The sequence below is a fragment of the Actinia tenebrosa genome, unplaced genomic scaffold, assembly GCF_029948245.1.
Source record: "Actinia tenebrosa isolate PJP-AT-01 unplaced genomic scaffold, QUT_ActTen_1.0 PGA_scaffold14__42_contigs__length_11649687, whole genome shotgun sequence".
In the NCBI taxonomy this organism is placed as follows: Eukaryota; Metazoa; Cnidaria; class Anthozoa; order Actiniaria; family Actiniidae; genus Actinia; species Actinia tenebrosa.
In genome coordinates this window covers 6,538,028-6,556,413 of record NW_028292574.1, presented here as the reverse complement: position 1 = coordinate 6,556,413, position 18,386 = coordinate 6,538,028, and the positions used below count along the sequence as shown (strand labels likewise).

General features: G+C 37.3%; 4 protein-coding genes across 4 annotated transcripts; 1 reads left to right on the top strand and 3 right to left on the bottom strand.

Moving 5' to 3' along the window:
• Nucleotides 1-21: 21 nt before the first annotated feature.
• LOC148911342 (uncharacterized) lies at nucleotides 22-618 on the bottom strand. The gene has a single exon (XM_089029354.1). It carries the CDS (start codon nucleotides 616-618, stop codon nucleotides 22-24), a length of 597 nt encoding a protein of 198 aa, XP_088885480.1.
• Nucleotides 619-640: 22 nt separating this feature from the next.
• Nucleotides 641-1,612, bottom strand: LOC148911341 (uncharacterized). Its single transcript, XM_089029353.1, has one exon. The coding sequence runs from the start codon at nucleotides 1,610-1,612 to the stop codon at nucleotides 641-643; it is 972 nt and encodes a 323-aa protein (XP_088885479.1).
• Nucleotides 1,613-7,128: 5,516 nt separating this feature from the next.
• Nucleotides 7,129-8,379, bottom strand: LOC148911340 (uncharacterized). The gene is made up of 3 exons (XM_089030017.1): nucleotides 8,278-8,379; nucleotides 7,819-7,928; nucleotides 7,129-7,733 (listed from the first exon to the last, which is right to left on the bottom strand). Exons 2-3 carry the CDS (start codon nucleotides 7,846-7,848, stop codon nucleotides 7,353-7,355), a joined length of 411 nt encoding a protein of 136 aa, XP_088886143.1. The 5' UTR covers nucleotides 7,849-7,928; nucleotides 8,278-8,379; the 3' UTR covers nucleotides 7,129-7,352.
• A 1,257-nt stretch (nucleotides 8,380-9,636) lies between these two features.
• Nucleotides 9,637-16,359, top strand: LOC148911339 (uncharacterized). Its single transcript, XM_089029352.1, has 3 exons — nucleotides 9,637-10,196; nucleotides 11,161-12,073; nucleotides 16,353-16,359. The coding sequence occupies exons 1-3, from the start codon at nucleotides 9,761-9,763 to the stop codon at nucleotides 16,357-16,359; spliced, it is 1,356 nt and encodes a 451-aa protein (XP_088885478.1). The 5' UTR covers nucleotides 9,637-9,760.
• Nucleotides 16,360-18,386: the final 2,027 nt, after the last annotated feature.

Sequence of the window (18,386 nt, the reverse complement as noted above, 5' to 3'; positions counted from 1 at the left end):
CTGCTTTTTATGAAAAATGTACTACTCAAATGGCACTATGGAAGGACAAAAATTAACAAGTGCAGAGCAAACCCTTAAAATGCGGTCAATGATTGGTACCTGGAATTCAGGTGACCCATTCTGGTTGCTGCTTACAAAGTTTGTGGGCAGTGTTCCTTCCAGAATAGTGTATTTTCGCCGCAGTAGACCAATCACTCTTTCGATGTGTATCCTAACACTGGCTATCCCCCTTGAATGTTCAACGTCAATGGGATCTAACTGGGCTTTCCCTTTGGTAAATGCTGGAATTACCAGTTTTCCATGCTTTAAACCAACACTTTCTGTGATGGTAAATCCCCGATCAGCCATGACTGTATCCCCTGGGGTCAACTTATCTAAGAATCCACAATTCTCAGTTAAATATTTATCTGAGGTGCGGCCACCCCAAGCTTCAGAAACAAAGCAAATTGTACCTTGGGGAGTGATACCAATAAGGATCTTTATGGTGTTGTGGCGCTTATAAGATGAGAACGTTTGAGCTCTGGCCATAAGATTTGTTGGTTTTTCAATAAAAACTTCAAAGCAATCGATTATGACAGTTACTTTGCGCCTAAATGTATATTGAAAGCACATTGGCATAGTTTTCCACAACTGTTCCCTTTCAGGCCAAATGGATAAAGCAGGACAACCTAGAATCCATTGCCAATATCCAAGAGGTAAATATTCTTGATACACTTGACAGGGACACCACGAAACGATACGCTAGGTCTTGAAAGGGAACGTTTAGTCTCAGCTTCATCAGTACCAGCACAAATTCTTGAAATCTATTAAGAACTGTAGATTTCCGTTGAACATGTGGCGCGACATGCTCAAACACCACCGTCAGGACTTCATAGGAAGGTAGTCCTGTGTAAAATCGAACTTTATCAGCTGTATCGAAGAATTCTCTGTCCGGAGCTTGATATGCAGATTTTAAAAACATGTATTCAAATTCATCTGTCTGTGTGTCAGCGTTCTGTGAACCTTCAAAATAAGTTAAGTCTAAGTCCATTTGTGTTGACTCGTCCTTGAAAGTCACTACGGGTGTCTGGGTGCTCTTGTCGAGTATTTCTTCACGCTCATCATTCGCACTGCTGCAAGAAGGCTCAATATTAAAACATGAATTACTCTGTGTTTCGGTAGAAAACTCGATATCTTGGACAGCACTCCCAATTTGATTCAAGTCCTTCTTTTTCCTCTCGACTCCAAGTTGCTGATGTTCTATGATTCGCTTCCTGCGCTCTCTTGCCCTTTCAGCTCGTTCTGTCTTAGCTTTCGCTGCTTCCTTCAGATCTTCTTCCTGACTTTCCTTTTTTCCAAGGTTAATAGGTGGAACCCAATCAATATTATATCTGTCCCAGACTTTTGCAGGCTTTCCAGAGACAAAGTGAAGACCACAAACACGTTCGGTTTCAAGAACCCTCTTCGCGTCAGTATCGCCTCGACTGATGGCCGAAATCCAAAGCCTTCTCCGCTCTCGTGTCATCTCTTCGTGCTCTTCGCCTTGATTCGATATCACTTTAGGTATTGAAGAAAAGGAAACTTTTTTCTTACCGCTCTTTGAACCGCAACCAACTACGATACAATGCACCATGTTCAGTGAAAAGTTCACACATATCTCTCTGTCGCGTCTGTTTGTTTACTATCGAGGGGCACAAAGATGGCGGATAGCAACCGTTGTCAAGACCGGTGTCACGTGGGTGAAAGCCAAGAATATATTCCAAAAATAAAATGTTTTGCTTTACTTGGTATATAAAATATTGTGAAATTCTAAAAAAAAATGTCATTTATCACTAAATGAAAATAAAGAAAATTCGGAGTCCACGATTTTTTTAATTTTTCCAACAATGAGTTCATCAACATGCATGTTAGTGATCAATCACTATCTAGGGCGCCCTTCAGCAAAATAATAGAAAATAAGCCACGCCAAGTAATTAACTGAATCTTCAGTTATAAAATCGTTCAAAGGCCCCTATAGTATACTAATATAACTAACTTTCTGCGATGTTAATAACAACATACCTATGCAAGATTGTAAATGGATATTTGACCTCCGTTCACTTTCGGTCGCGAATAAACAGCTCAGAGGTATGTGAGAGGCGAGTGTACGCCTTTCACTTGCTTTCAGTTCGACCTCGTTGAGCCGTGCCACTGCTGTACTTGCGGTGGTGATAATCGATAACAAGTTTTTTTTTTTTTTTTGTACTGCCGCTAGTTGATTCTTATACTTACAATCCGACCTCCTTGCCTCTTCTCTCATGTTGAATTTCCAGTTCCTCGTCAATTGTCCGCTCCATCATAGCCATATATGTGGTTAAGAAACACACCCTTCCCTACCACTTGTGCTTCTTTCAGTGGGAAAATGACAGAAGCACAAGTGGCAGAAACAGATATGTCATAAGGGTATTGAAGTATAAGTCCATCATGGGATCCAACATCCAAAACTTGCATCCTGGGACCCGTTAGGAAGATGTTGCTAGATTGATAAATCCACCATACTCTTAGTTTAACAAATTCACTATTACTACGAAGGAAACCTCAAAAAAACCGAATCGATGTAACTGTTGGATACGATTTCAAGGAAGTCAGTCATTCAAGAAAAGTGATCAACGAAAAAAAACCTTCACATTTTACCGAAGCCTGCAAGGAACAACCTCTTGGCTGATCCTAATTCACAGATTGAATTGGAATTTAGTGCGATAATAATTTAGTGTGTTGGGCTTTACGGAGGGAAGAAGAACGGAGAACCTGGTAAAAAGCCCTCGAATCATAAAGGGAAAGATCCAAAGCAAGACGAGTTACAAATAAGACAAAGCTAAAGCAAAGGAACGAGCTGCGATGTGACTACTTTTGTGGGCCGGATTTCATGGAACTTGAATGCCATCTTGTCGTAAATTTTACTATCAGTGTCCTCTTTCGCCAAGAAAATAATAAGAGCAGAATCTCCGAGAAAAGTATCTTTTCTTTGATCCATCCCTAAATTGTGAATCTAGAAATAGCATGAAACATCGTTCAAAAAAGACATCAATTGCCAGTGTCATCAGAGAAACTGCAAATGACTCTCTCCATCACCAGCAAGCAAGCTAATCCTTCACCTTAGTGATCTAAAAGACTTTGCTAACTAGCTTATATCGCAAATCCACTCCACCAAAAGGGATAGTACCTTGAGGTCAAAGTCAGCCACGTTTCAAGAGTTAGTTTTACCATTTAAGCTATTGTTCTGCTTTATTGAACGGCATCGTTTGATGTCTCAAGTGCACCTGTACGTCATGCAGGCAGTCTTATTTTTAGTCTTTAAAACCTACAATTCTTTTTGCAAGCTTGGGAAACGTTTTGTGTTGGATGAACAGGCTTTTGTAGTCATATTGTATTTAATACAATAAAAGAAACTGTAAAAGAAAAAATATTTGATCCTACTTTTTGGGAATTTTCGCGTGAGAAATCTTGGAGTAATCTTTTGTTATCGTAAAGTGCCCCAATTCAATTAAATAACAAAAACGATTCAATTAATAGGAATGATGAAACGATGTGACAGAAAACGATTTTACAGTGTGCATAAAGAACGTGGAGTCTCATAATTAAGGTTTTTAGTCATTTCAATAATCAAACGCCAAGAGGCACAATTACCAACCATCGCGGTGCCACCAAAAAGATATCAATTCATTTTCTCTAGTCAACGCACTGTACAACCAAATACCAATATCAATTAATAGCTGTTGATATAGTCTATGCCTAAGGGATTGATGAATCGTCTAATATGGGCTGATATTTATTGCTCGATTGGAAGCATACCACGCTCAATTAGACCTAAACTGTTATTGGTTGCTTGTTGGATATTGAGCACAGCATAGGAAATAGTAGTTCCTTCGTCGGAGATAAACTATAAGATAACAAAAGCTAGAAATCTAGACTATATGTAACCTATATATTGTAGCTAATAGCTGTCTTACTCAACTGGCAAATATATAGTGCTTTTCTTGTCGACTGAGGGAGATTTTGAACTCAATTAAACGGATCTTAATCCTCGATCTAACCTAAAATATTTAATGAAAATCTCCTCAAAATATAGTGGTTTTTTTTATTGCAAGTTATTTATTTATTTATTTACTGCAGTTCTTTTATTGACCGTTGTTGAAATACTAGTCGGCAAACGAGACATGAAATTTCGCGGGTCGCACTTCAACGACAATGCCGGAAATGACAATGTTGTAACTGTAGTGTCTGATACAGTCTCTTTAGGGAAAGATGTGTAATAGCTATTGGGCTTTGTCTATAGTTTCTTTCTCGATCCTTAATTGATGCATTTTTTATTACCACTATATAGTGCTACAGTCTAACCCTACAGAATCTCTGATTGGTTCATACTGGAAGCCACTTAAAGGGTCACATGCAGCAATATGCGTTCTCTTCGAAATCTCCTTTTCCGATTTCTTGTTGCGCAATGATTCATCGCTCCATGCCCAGTGTTAAAAACACAATCGCACTAAAAGCGAAATGCTTAATATCGTACATCTCTATAGGGAGCAACTTCCTCTCAATGTCACATCTCTATGACAAAGTTGACCGAGCCCTGATAGCACGCGGTGTCATTATGCGAGACATTATTACTGCTAATATTGGTGCTCTGTTGGTAGACGGGAGAGGTGAATCTTAAAACTAGCTTTGTCGGAAGGCTTTCAGGGTTTCGCGACAGGAAGGGGGTTACGCTTGTGGATTTGAAATCAGTAAAAACGTGATGTCTACAGATGTGGCTGGCCTTATAGTGATGGTGACTAAGATTTACAAAAATATCACTTGGAAAAAGTCTTTTAGACTCTTGTGAAAGCATTTCTGAATCACTTAAACGTTACTAACTTAACTATACCATAGTCTGCTAACTCCATGGAAAGACATAGAATGATTCCATAAGTCTTTGTTTTCGCTTTTTTGTCGATACCACAACCCACAAAAGAGCGAAAACTACGACTTATGAAATCAGTTTAGAGAAAACTTTGGAACACGATTGATTTTTACTGGCATGTTTCTCATCCAATTTCCAAAACATATTCCTACACATTTTGATGAAAATGAATATGTATAAGGATGTCATCTTGTGCGGTACTACCTAAGGTGCACAAAACTAACGCCAAGACTAAGATCAGCCTAGAGGTCGTTACAGAGTTCGAGAACTCAATATGCTTGAAAGAATTATCGGTGACACACTAAGCTGAAGTCACATTCATAGCGGCTTCGTTGATGGATCAAAGACATTTGGGGATTTCAGCAAGCGTATAAAATACTGAGTAAAATTCATTGGCTGAAGGAGTTCTTTCTAAAATAACAGCGGTATAAAGGCGAAAGTAGGATTTGTCTCTGCTAAATTCGAATGAAGTAAAACTATCTAAAAGGTATACAGCATCGTCACTGGAACACATATAGAATTTTAGGAACATGAAAAATGACAAACCATTCGCAAAAAAGTTGTTTAAATTTGTTAAATCCTGAAAATTTATAGCTTAAATTTCTGGCTCAACACAGAGAACCAACCCTAAAGTGAAAGCGATAAAAGTCCCCAAAATATTTTTTAAAAAGCTGGAACGCCCAACAATTTATCATTAACTTAATGTGTCTCTCAAATGATCGTATCTATAAACACCCCGCAAAATTAAACAGTCTTCCAGCAAATGCTTTCACTCGACGAAAAAATGGATTTGTCATGTAGGCAAACATATAGACAAATATATGGGCAAATATCATATTTGACTAATAGTAAACAATATTTGCCCAATGACTGTATATGATATGTACCTACACATTTATCCCATGGGCACAGATGGCAAAGTCCGTATGGCCCAGTAAAATCCCAAACGGCAAATATATAGCAGATATCATATCATCCATACATTTACCCGGTAGTAAATGTGAATGCTCATTTGATATGTGCACGTATTTGCCCAGCCCGTATATGTGTTTTATGTCTTACGTATACCCTGTGTTTCCCCAGGCCGTATATGTGATTCATGCCTTACATATACCCTGTATTTTCCCAGGCCGTATATGTGATTAATGCCTTACATTTACCCTGTCTTTGCCCAGGCCGTATATGTGATTAATGCCTTACATATACCCTGTATTTTCCCAGGCCGTATATGTGATTTATGCCTTACATATACCCTGTCTTTGCCCAGGCCGTATATGTGATTTATGCCTTACATATAACCTGTCTTTGCCCAGGCCGTATATGTGATTTATGCCTTACATATACCCTGTGTTTCCCCAGGCCGTATATGTGATTTATGCCTTACATATAACCTGTGTTTGCCCAGGCCGTATATGTGATTAATGCCTTACGTATACCCTGTCTTTGCCCAGGTCGTATATGTGATTAATGCCTTACATATACCCTGTCTTTGCCCAGGCGGTATATGTGATTAATGCCTTACATATACCCTGTATTTTTCCAGGCCGTATATGTGATTTATGCCTTACATATACCATGCGATATGCTCTGACCGTATATGTGATTAATGCCCCCTTAATGCCTCAGATGTACCAGCGCGTCTTAGCCATATTTGCTCAGTTGAATTATGCTCATCATATTTGCTAAATTTAACTATATTATCAGTCTTCAGCTATTGTCACTTATGGCAGGCCAAAAAAAATAGAAACGATATATGTCGTGACAACCACCTCATACTTTAAACATAGCTAACCTATACTAAGAAGCAGGAAAAAAGACATAAATCATACTGAAACATTTTTATTGTGAATTTCCTTTTCTTGACGACTGATTAACTATGAACAATTTGTTAACTACAACTAATTGAAAATGCTAGTTCTGTAAATTAATTACAGGTGTTTGTTTCATCTTGTGACAGAATTTGTGAAAGGAGATCATAATATATTTAGTTGTCAATCGATCTGTGGCTTATGTACGATTCTTTTTAGATATTCTGTAGTAGTACACTTCATTTATAACTGCAAAAACTTAATTAAGGACACCGAACGTGGTTGGGTTTCTACGAGTTTTATGAATTAAATCTTGTGTCACTGTTCCTCCGTTCCTTTGGCCTGATTTCTAGGGTTTTCCTTCTTCTTTCGATTATTTGAACATTATACTTGTTTACTTTAAGAAATCCAAAGGTCAATAGGCTTAAATAGCCGCTGCTATACCGTTTGACCTTTGGATTTCTTCAAGTAAACGAGTATAACGTTCAAGTAATCGAAAGAAGAACGAAAACCCTAGAAATCAGGCCAAAGGAACGGAGGAACAGTGACACAAGATTTAATTCATAAAACTCGTAGAAACCCCAACCACGTTCGGTGTCCCAGTGCCCTTGATTTGATAAAAACCTTTAGGCTCTCAATGCCCATTCGGGACCTCCAGATGGCCTTGGGCGTCTTGACGGCTCCCCGATTTTCCGCTTCAAAAGCATGGTGAGACTGCGCTCTGACAGCCTCCTTTTTGCCTTTCGGTCCATGCTTTCCATGAACTGATTAGCTAGGGGGCTTCTCCATGGCAGAGGGTGTTTTATTAAAACTTTACTCTGCTTAGTAGGGCCCCCTTCGTTATTAGAGCCACTGTCCGCTGTATCGTCATCAGCCTGGTCATCCGCCTCTGACATCGACTCCTCTGATGACATATACTCCAGTTTCATAATTGCCTTGACTTTCTCTTTGTCCCCTGGTGATAGCGAGGTTGACAAGTCCGCTGCCTTGGATCTGGATTTTAGGAGCTAAAAGAAAAAAGAAAAAAAACCACCGTCAGTCAAAGTTTCTTATTAAACAAAGTCATAATCGTTGCAAATTCAGTTTACTCACATTTTGTTTTCTTTGTGTTTTCCGCTGCATCTTTTGATGCCTTCCAAGGGCCCCTGAACGCTCTCTTTTGTTTCTCTTTCTTCTCGTCAGAAAGTGACTTTTAAGGGCAGCTGAAATTATATCAAGTACCCATATATTAAAACTTGAGACAAAATTTGTTAGAAATTTTGGCATTTGGCCGACAATTACTCCTTTAGCATCCATTTGTTTTTGCTTTGTTTTGTTTTGTTTCGTTTTTTTTCGTTTTTTTTTTCTTTTTTTTTTTTTTTTTCCATGTTATTTTATTTCAAACTGCTTCCCCTCCCTTCGGCATTTGAATATTTCTAAAAGGATTTCGTTACCCCCTCCCCCCCCCCCCCCCCGACCACCACCACCCTTTGTCCTCACCCCTCCCCCCCGGGTTAACTTTGATAGGTGCATAAGGCCTTTCGCACTTCGTAATATAAAATACATAAATACCTTCTAACTCGACGGCAGAGACATCCTTATGAACATTCAGAACTCTATCCCTTATTGCGTTATTAATATGTTCGTTGACGTCATCTCTGAAACTAATTAGGAAATGCCATATTTGAGTGGTAAGTGGAAACTTAATATGGAAAGAAACTATGGATGATTCAGACAAGATCATTTTTATTAAATTTTCATACTTACGCTTTAGTAAAATCTCATATAAGAGGGTTTTCTTCCCTGTCCCGTAATTTCTTTGCTACCAAGCGTACTTCAGACTGTAATAACATAATATAATTCATTAAAATCATAAGATGTACCTTAAGTTATTCTTAGACATAGTAATAATGTTTTCATTATTTGTATGGCTGTGATTGTATAATATTGGGAAAAAAATCGAAATCAAATCAATTCCTTTACAAAAAAGGAAATTATCATTATCATTCAGTGTCTTGTTATTGGAAATCAATAATAAAGTTTGGTAGCATTAACCACTACCATGGCGGGTTTCCCGCCAATTTTAGCATTGCATAAATTATACCGCTGCATAATTATACCAACTACTCTTCGCGCCAAGAATTCCCAGTAAAATTATCAATAAAAATAGCTTGCTTTTTTAAATATTGCCACTTTACTTACTGCAACAGCCTTTGAGACAGTAATCTTGGTCTTGCTGTTGTCCTTGTTCTGCTGGCTTTCTTTTAAGGCGGCTAGTATTTGGCGGTTTTGTGCTTGCAGTTCTTTAAACTGTTTCACAATCGTTTCGAAATTTGAAGAAATTTCTTCTTTTTCGCTGTCGGGGTCAACGTTCTCATTCTCGCTTGTTGCTTGCAATAGGCGATTTCTGTGTTCTCTTAGCACATCCTCGTTACCACCAGGGACAGAGGGAATAAGTATGTTAAGCCTTTGAGAATTGGCGCCATTTTCAGTATGTCTACTGGTACTGCTTGTACTGGTAGTTGCAGTAACAGAATGGATTGGCATTGGGCGTCCTGGTAAAGGTGTAGATGTTCTTCCCATTTTTTGATCGCGACGAATGAACGCAATTTATAAGCAAAGATATAGAATGTGCGGGAAACTAGATGACCGACAGAGTTTGTTACCTGTTTGTGACCAAAAGGCGAATGAACGAATAAGCACATCCACCGAACAAATCTACCCCCTATCTATCACGGCGTATCACGTGACTTGTGATGACATATACGTTCATATAATGAAGTCTAATAATAAAAAAAGGAATAACTGTCTTATAAAAATGCTGAAGTTGTATCCAGGATTCATGTTAAGTAATGTATTTATTATCTTAAAGCTATTTGCTCCATTTTATAAAGTTATGAAATTTTTTCTAAAGCCTAGATTCACGAAATATCATTGCAATAAACTTGATTAGCTTCTAGCTCTAAAACCATCGTACCATTATCTGCCGCCAACAGTGACAGCTCTAAGGAAAAGGGCGCGGTAATAAAGATCCGGCGTGCTTTTGTCCAGTGGCATGTGGTTGATGGACGTGGAACTTTATTACGCTGGAATATGGCTGTTAGCCATTCAAAATGCTTGGATTTTGAGTAATTATCCCAATGATACACACCGTCTTTTTAATTATATAGTTCTGGAAAACAAAATGTCTTCTGCGATGTCAAAGCGTTATCATTGCTTTCATTGTAACGAAGATTTACATTACAGAGTATTTTGCCGTCACAAAGAAGAATTTTATGATCCTTTAACAAATCAATGGCAATTACAGCGGAATGACGACGAAGACTCAAATGATAGTATTTTCACTCACGAGATTGACGGCCAGAACGACACTTCTTCTAATGACTACAGCGAGATAAACGTTTTGGACCAAACTGATCAAGACTCCTCTGATGTGCCAAATACAAACCAACCATCAAGTGACGAATTCTTACCAGCTACTTCACAAAAAGGTATTGATGTTATACGTTTATTTGATGATTAGATTATATAATCTTTAAATGTTAAAGTCAAACTGCATAGATAAAAGACTGAATCTTTAACAAGCGGCTGATTTGCACATGATCTAGCTCCCCTATTGGATTTACTACCAAGCATTAGTGTTATTGAAGCGAGATTAAGTTAGAGGTACAAATGATTCTTTTCTATTTCTATCTTAGCCTCGTTTTCACCGTTACTTTTAAGAAGGGTGCATTATTAAGTAATCGGCTTATGGTTGCCATTAAAACCTCAGTGTTCATTCAGAAAGGTTCATTCAAAGAGTTTATAAAATCATAGCTAGAGATAACTCATTTAAAACGCCAAAAAGAATTTACTATGTTCAAATGGATATTGCTGTACATTTTTGTCTCCAAATCAATTCATGACTGTGGTCATCCTGAGATAGCATGGTATCCGGCAAAACATGTTTGTCAAGTTAGAGAAATACAATTATAAGTAATTTATTTAATATGTCTCTTGGGTTTTTTATTTTCGATTTATCATTTTTCTTTCACGAATTATAAATTGTTGTTTTGCTGACTTAGAAATTTATATTTTATTTTCAATGGAAATCATTTATTTTCAGAGCAAAATTTGGGTCAAAATTATACATTTAGGGACCGGTCATTATTTAAGTTGGAGGTAGGGGGGGGGGGGGGGGGTGGAGGAGAAATTGTCAGTGACGCAAAAAAATTTCAAGGCCCCCCATTTGAAGGCATCCAAGTTTATCGAAAACCCCCCATGGATTGTAGTAAAAAATTAAAAAATTTTCCCTAAAAGTCAACTTAAATAATGACCGGTCCCTTAGCCCATGAGGTTTTTTTTACTGACATTTTTTTTTCTAGTATTATAATGGTTTCAGACTTTATCTTATACTATGTTGCAGTTATACAATGCCGAATGAATAAAATACATCGTATTTGCTTATGTTTAAAGGAGACGGAATAAATAACTTTGAGGAAGAAGATCAAGTGTTTTGGGATGACAAGTTGGACAGTGAATCTGACCATGAAGAGATAAGAGGAAATGAAAGAAGGAGATTGGTTGAAACTTGGGATATTGATATCGAAGACGTAGAAAGAGATTTTGAACAATCTAGTGCAGAAATAAGCGTTGCCGTCGAAGCAAGTTCCCGAGTGACCCTTATTAACTGGATTGCCTTGTTTGTGTGCTTTTGGTCTGCATACTTTTCTGTACCAGACCGAGGCATTGATATTCTCCTCGCCTTTTTTAAAGCGATTTTTGAGGTTTTGTGTGAGCTTTCGCCAATCATTTTCCCAACCGCAGTATTGGTTTTCCCGAGCTCCTTCAAACTCTTGAAAAATTATCTTTCTTTTAAAGATAAGCATTCAAAGTATGTTGTTTGTCCGAAATGCGACACCCTATACCGTTTTCAAGACTGCATAACAACAAGATTCGGGCGTGTCATTGCTAAACCATGTTCTCACATTGCTTTTCCGAATCACCGTCAATTGTTTCGCCGCACACCTTGTGGAGCGGAATTGCTTAAGGAAATTCGTTTGAAAAATGGACAGACAAAATTGTACCCACATAAAGTTTATTGTTATAAAAGCATCAGAGACACTCTAACTCACTTTATTAAGCGACCAGACTTTGTACAAAAATGTGAGATTTGGAGAAATCGGAATGTACCGGACGATATTTTAGTTGATATTTACGATGGCCAAGTGTGGAAAGATTGGCAATATTTTAACGGCACTCCTTTCCTTGCCCAGCCTAATAATTATGCTTTTATGCTGAATGTTGACTGGTTTCAGCCTTTTAAGCACAGTGTCTATAGCGTTGGAGTCATATATATGGTCCTCCTAAATCTTCCGAGAAAAGAAAGGTACAAAGAGGAAAACGTAATAATAGTTGGGGTAATACCTGGTCCACACGAGCCCAAATTGAATATCAATACGTACTTACAACCACTTGTAGCCGAATTGAACTTATTGTGGCACGAAGGCATCCAAGTTCGGCCTCATGGGAGTAGAACAGCAAGATGTTTTCGAGCTGCCCTCCTTTGTATTGCTTGTGACATTCCTGCACTAAGAAAAGTTTGCGGTTTCTTAGGATGTACTGCTCACCGAGGGTGCTCAAAGTGCACAAGATTTTTTCCCGGAGATTTTAGTAGCATGGATTTTTCAGGTTTCGAAGATGACGATACACCAAGGACAAATGAAGAGCATCGAAGAGAGGCTCAGAAAATACTCAATGCAACAACCGCTGATGAACGAAACCAAATTGAAACTTCCACTGGAACAAGATATTCTGAACTCTTACAGTTGCCTTACTTCGATTGTACTCGTTACCATGTTGTTGATCCTATGCACAATTTGTTTTTAGGGACAGCAAAACATTTAATGAAAAATGTATGGCTAAATGCTGAAACGCCAATTATTTCTAAAGAAAATTTGAATAAAATCCAGGAAAAGGTAGATGACGTCAAAGCACCATCATTTATTGGGCGTCTCCCGAAAAAGATATCAACATCGTTTGGAGGATTTACTGCTGATCAGTGGAAAACATGGACTCTCTTGTATTCTGTATTCTGCATTTGGAATATCGTTCCAACAGATGATTTGGAGCTGTGGAGGTTATTCGTATTGTCCTGCTTTCACCTTTGCTCTCCACTTATTACAACTGAAGAGCTACAAGAAGGACATGATTACCTAGTGGAATTTTGTAAATCGTTTGAAAAAAGATATGGAAAGGAACGTGTTACGCCAAACATGCATCTACACCTGCACCTCAAACAATGTATTTTAGATTACGGGCCTGTATATTCATTTTGGCTTTTCAGCTTCGAACGTTTCAATGGGATTTTAGGAGCGTTTCGAACTAACAATAGATCTGTTGAAATACAAATCATGAGAAAATTTCTCCAAAAGCATGAACTAAGAGATATCCCTTTACCAGAGAGATTTCGAGAAACTTTCCAACCAGTATTTCAACTTCTTCAGGAGGCACAACAAGTAGGAACACTTGGCGAAAGCATCCCATCAATACCATCAACACTTAATCTTTCAGTTGGTCAAGTACTACGTTGCTTAGAATGGAGCAATATGAATGCATACTCATGTTTTTCACCTCGATCCATTGATGTTCTTGATGATGACTATACAGAATATCTCTTTAAAGCTTATGAAACAATTTTACCTCAACACTCGGTCATTGAATGTGTTACCGATACGTTTGAGAGAATTAGTACCATTGGATATTCGGGGACAAAGCTAGGGTCCTCTGACTCTAGACTGGAACGTTCTTCCTTCATTCTTGCAAGTTGGTGTGGCCAATATAGTGGCAGTATTGAGACCGATTCATTTGACTTGCGCCCCGGTGTTGTCGATTTCTTTCTTAAACAAACCATTATAATTGATGGCAAGCAGGAATCATTGTGTATGGCAAAGGTTCGATGGTATCAGCGACATCCAGAAAGACACAGGATTGGCAGACCACATGAAATTTGGTGCAGAAACTTGTTTGAAATGGAAGGGCCCTCTACATTCATTCCCATACAAAGGATACACAGCCAGTTTGTTGCTGCTTACGATGTTATTGACAAAGAAAGAGTATTAATTGTTTGTCCTTTACAACGTAAATTGTACGGATGATGGAGATGACAGTAAAGTATCATCCAGGAAAAATATTCAAAGCTATCAAAAATAAACTGTTTGAACTGTGCATCAGTAACTAGATAGTCAAAATGAAAATTGAATGAATTCTTTGATGAGTTTAAAATTAGATGAATTAAAATAATTATGAATGAAATTGCATATATTGCCAATAAAAAAGATGAATTCATATGTTTAGACTAAACAAAATTGATGCTTCAAATAATATTACAGATGTTAGCGGTTTGAAATGCAGCTGAGGTTAATGGGTTAATGAGTTTTCTTATTGTCACTGGAAAAAACGCATGTACGACTTACGCATATTAAAAATACATCGTCCGCGTTTTTTCCTGTGTGTATCAACGCATATAACCTCACTTTCATGACATCAAAGCAAAACAATGATTGAATTAATGTGGTCGCAACATTGATGTCATGCGTTAGGAGAAAAAATTGACACATATGACTGAGATGGACCTGCATGCACTCCCCCCTCGTAAGTCGTAAAAACAAGCCAACATCCATCATAATTCAGTTGAAAAATTATTGAGTTGTTTTGAAAAGTTTTGATTGCAATAAATTGAAACGGAAACCTCACATCGGATATACTCAGTTTGGGGTATTGTATTTGCTCCCCAGGTAAATATGGGGCAAAGCCTAGTGCAAAGTTGATTTCATATGTGCCCTTCATTTGACAATAGGGCAAATATAGGGCAAAAACGGTTATCATATATCCCCACTGGGTAAATGCGTCTAAACTAAGGGCAAATATATAACATATTTACCCATGTGTTCAGATGTATGGCAAAGCAATGGCAAATTTATTAGAAATTTACCCCGACCTTTGCCTGCATAGGCAAATGTATGGGCAAATATAGAGCACCATATTTGCCCAACATTTGCCAAGCGGACATATGATGACCAAATCCATTATTTCGTCGAGTGTTTTTAGCCTCGGAACACCCAGTCATTACCTCAATGATGCCTTATGATAAATGAAATATCTAAAAAGCTTCCTTTTAATTTGTTGACCCGCTTCAAGATCTAAAATAAATGAACTGGTGAATATCTTACAAAGGCTTTATCTACTTGAAAGAAAAAAGTGATAACAAATAACATCAATTTAGTGAGGGGAAAAAACCACCAATTTAGTGCAAAATATAGTAAGCTTGTTTTCGTTGTGTTCGTTTGAATGCAAAGAACATGTATGAAACATTAGATCAACTGTCTGTTTCGAGACTTAGAATGTGAAGTTTACAAATTAGGGCAAAGCAATTGTTAAATTATCAATTCAGGGCAGACTTGCTTTATCTAATAAATAATAATAATCTAATAACGGCCTATTTTGCGCAAAATGCAGAAATAGCAATACTTTATGCAGCATGCGAATTCAATCGCCTCGGGCAAAACGAATCGAAGGAATAACCAAACTACAAAACAACCACACGCATCGTCTTTTCTATTTTTGCTTGGCAATATATAAAAAATGTAGGCCCGAAAGAACAACAAGTATAACGATAAATAACTATTAAATTATTCAGGGAAAGAAGACATACTGATTACGTGAAAATTTCAACGAAAAAAAGAGGTTGAAAATGAAATAGTAAATACCAAGTACAGAGAGAAATTACAACTACATTGAATTAACGAAACTTTGGAAGGAAAATCCACTATATTGCAAAACTTACTTATAAATATATATGCAATGCATAGTACGCAACCTACAAGCCCACCCACACAAAAAACAATATATGCAAACATGATTGTCTTATCATAATGTGTGAACTCCACACATTAAAACAATTCAAATAAAGCTAAACACTCAGACCTATAGCTATAATTTTTTCATAAACAATTTTTTTTTATAAAAATAATTTTCGAAATATTTGATACTTTATACAAGGATTTTGTAAAAAAAAAAAAAAAAATCTTCAGAAAGTAATTACTGAATTCCAAGTTTCTTGATCCAATAAAGGCTAGAGGTATGCTGCCCTCATAAGCTCCCAGATCAAGTTTTTATACGCTATAAAATGCGCTCAGCAGTAGCGACTATATGTGGTTTGGTTATTTTGTTAAGAACACAACCACTTCCTCACACTATGTTCTCGTTCAAGCAGCTTCGGTATTTGTTTTAAGTCGATAGAGCAGAAGCTTTGCACGAACCCTGCGGACAAAACCGCCCATGCAGACAGGAAAACTGTTAATTTCGATGCGCGAGTTGGTGGAAAATTTTTTATTCAAAGATAATACGAAACAAAAAAAAACAAAAAACAAATTAAACGCGCAAGGACATTATTGTATAATATGAAGCTACATTACCTATTTTCCTTCCGAAAGAAATTGTTTTTCTCATAGCTTAAAATACTTCCTGTTTGTTGAAATAGATGCTACAAAAACCAGCTTAGAATCGACGCATTTAACTAAGATAATGGATCAAGACGATAAGATAGTGACCAAGTTTTTAAGCTGGCAATTTGTCAAAACTAAAGTATTCTTGCTCTGATATTTTAGATTTTAGACTATGGATTTTCATATGCATTTATATGGATTTTCATAGTGCCAGAACTGAACAATGTTGTTGGGGATGAGCACTGGGCTTTTCAGACTGGGCAAAGGTGCTGTTATATAAGGAAGCATTAAGATCTGATAGGATAAGATAAGGACTTTTACTTACTTGAGTGCATCCTTGTTTCAAGAAGGCTTATTGCTTATAGTAAAGCAATGCACCAAATCACCTAGACTTTAGTTATAAATGGAATGGCGAAGTTTTTAATACTGTTAAATTTGTAACTTTAAGTCCTTACATTTCGAGATTCGTTGGCTCATTTTTCGACAACCTGTGGAATTTTCTGGGCCCATCTGGAAGGATTTAACTACATCCGTAAGAAGGAGCTTAGCTGAATAATGAATATCTTCCCAGTCGTTGCTCAATACCAACGGTTTAAGCACACTGTGACGATATAGACGTTGGCTTGCAATAAAATAACTTTGAAGTACTGTGAAAATGAAACTTTGTGTGTGTGAGGTCGACGTGGGTCATCAACCGTAACAATGGAAAACAACCAGACTTGATTGAACGATCCAGCCTCTAGAAGAAAACCAGTTCTTAATTAAATAGCAAAAAATCCTCGTGTTTTGTATCTTTGAGCCAAGCACTTGAGCCGTGTGCGTCAGAAATGCTTGACTTATTCCTAAAAATTATGCTCCTCTTGCTGTCATTGGACAGAAAAAATAATCACGTGACCAATGCCTATGGCCTTCTCGAGTTCTTTCTTCTGTTTCTTTATTGCTGATATGGATATACTTAAAAGCTCTCAACGCATGCTTTCAGTCGTAGAGCCACTTTGCGATGAATTTATCGATGTTAAAAATAAGGCGTTTTGAGTGGGAGTCGTAACACGTCGAGTTGGACTTCGAGTTCGAGTTCGAGTTGAGTCCGTCATAAGTAGCTACTCAATAGCACAAGATCACTAGCCAGTGGGAATTTACCGTTATATTTTCTATCAATCTTTTTTAAAGAACTCGAAATGCGAATTTCGAAATAAATAAACCTGAAGATATCTTGTGACTTCCTTTCTGGGTCTACTACTTTAATTCGCGAATTACTTCGAAAATAAACATACAAAAACCACTCACTCGTTATATATAGCTGGTATATTGTTTAACATGTTAATGCCCGAAAGATGTTTATTACAAATGACAGAGTGGTATAAAATGCTTTAGCGTATTTAGAACTACTTCACTCTAATTCTTTTGTTTGCTGTTATGTTTATTTGACTAAATATACACTATAATTAGTACAATATGAATTCATATAAAATTATATGGATCGAACCCAGACTTTCCAAATTCCACTCACCACTGAGTATTATCTACATTTTTTTTTTGCCAGAGGTTCATTTATTAAACGTTAAACGCTGTGTCGATATGGCCGGCAGCCGGCCAGGGCCTTCGAATTACTAAATGGCCGGCAGTCAAGAATTTTTGTTTATATCTAGCTGGAAATATAGCCAATCGCTTCCAAGCTACTCTAACTTTATTCTATTACCCCAAGCGAACACGAAAAACGTTTTAGATCTCATATTGTACTTTTCGTCGATGCCCGACATAGAATACGAAGCCATGAATTCAGTGAGACAGAGAAATCACCACACGACTGCCGGTCAAAAGGCAACACGAATTCCTAAATGACCGGCAGTCAAAAAAATGCACTTTTTTTCCAACCCAATCGCTTTTTAAAATCAAAAAAGGCTCGGTTTTTTTAGATTCGTTTGGACTGCGACAATTGAGTTGAAGTATTTAAATTTCGGGGTAAAGCCGATGAGTGTTGAAGTATATACTGAACTCTATAGACTGCCGGTCGAGAAATATTTATATTTCTTCAAAACAAATTTAAAATAGCAATCAAATTAAAAAAACTTTATTTTAAGAATCACCAGGCACTTTTTCACAACCCTGTGCTATTAGAATACAAATCAGATTGGGCTGGAAAAAATGTGCATTTTTTTGACTGTAGAGTAGCTTTGAAGCGATTGGCTATATTTC

Excerpts from the sequence above, each read along its gene's own strand:
- LOC148911339 (XM_089029352.1), top strand. The coding sequence starts at position 9,761 with ATGTGGTTGATGGACGTGGAACTTTATTACGCTGGAATATGGCTGTTA. Across the intron at positions 10,197-11,160 it reads ACCAGCTACTTCACAAAAAG|GAGACGGAATAAATAACTTT; the intron begins GTATTGATGTTA and ends TTATGTTTAAAG.
- LOC148911342 (XM_089029354.1), bottom strand. The coding sequence starts at position 618 with ATGCCAATGTGCTTTCAATATACATTTAGGCGCAAAGTAACTGTCATA.
- LOC148911341 (XM_089029353.1), bottom strand. The coding sequence starts at position 1,612 with ATGGTGCATTGTATCGTAGTTGGTTGCGGTTCAAAGAGCGGTAAGAAA.
- LOC148911340 (XM_089030017.1), bottom strand. The coding sequence starts at position 7,848 with ATGCAGCGGAAAACACAAAGAAAACAAAAT. Across the intron at positions 7,734-7,818 it reads AAACACAAAGAAAACAAAAT|CTCCTAAAATCCAGATCCAA; the intron begins GTGAGTAAACTG and ends TTTTTCTTTTAG.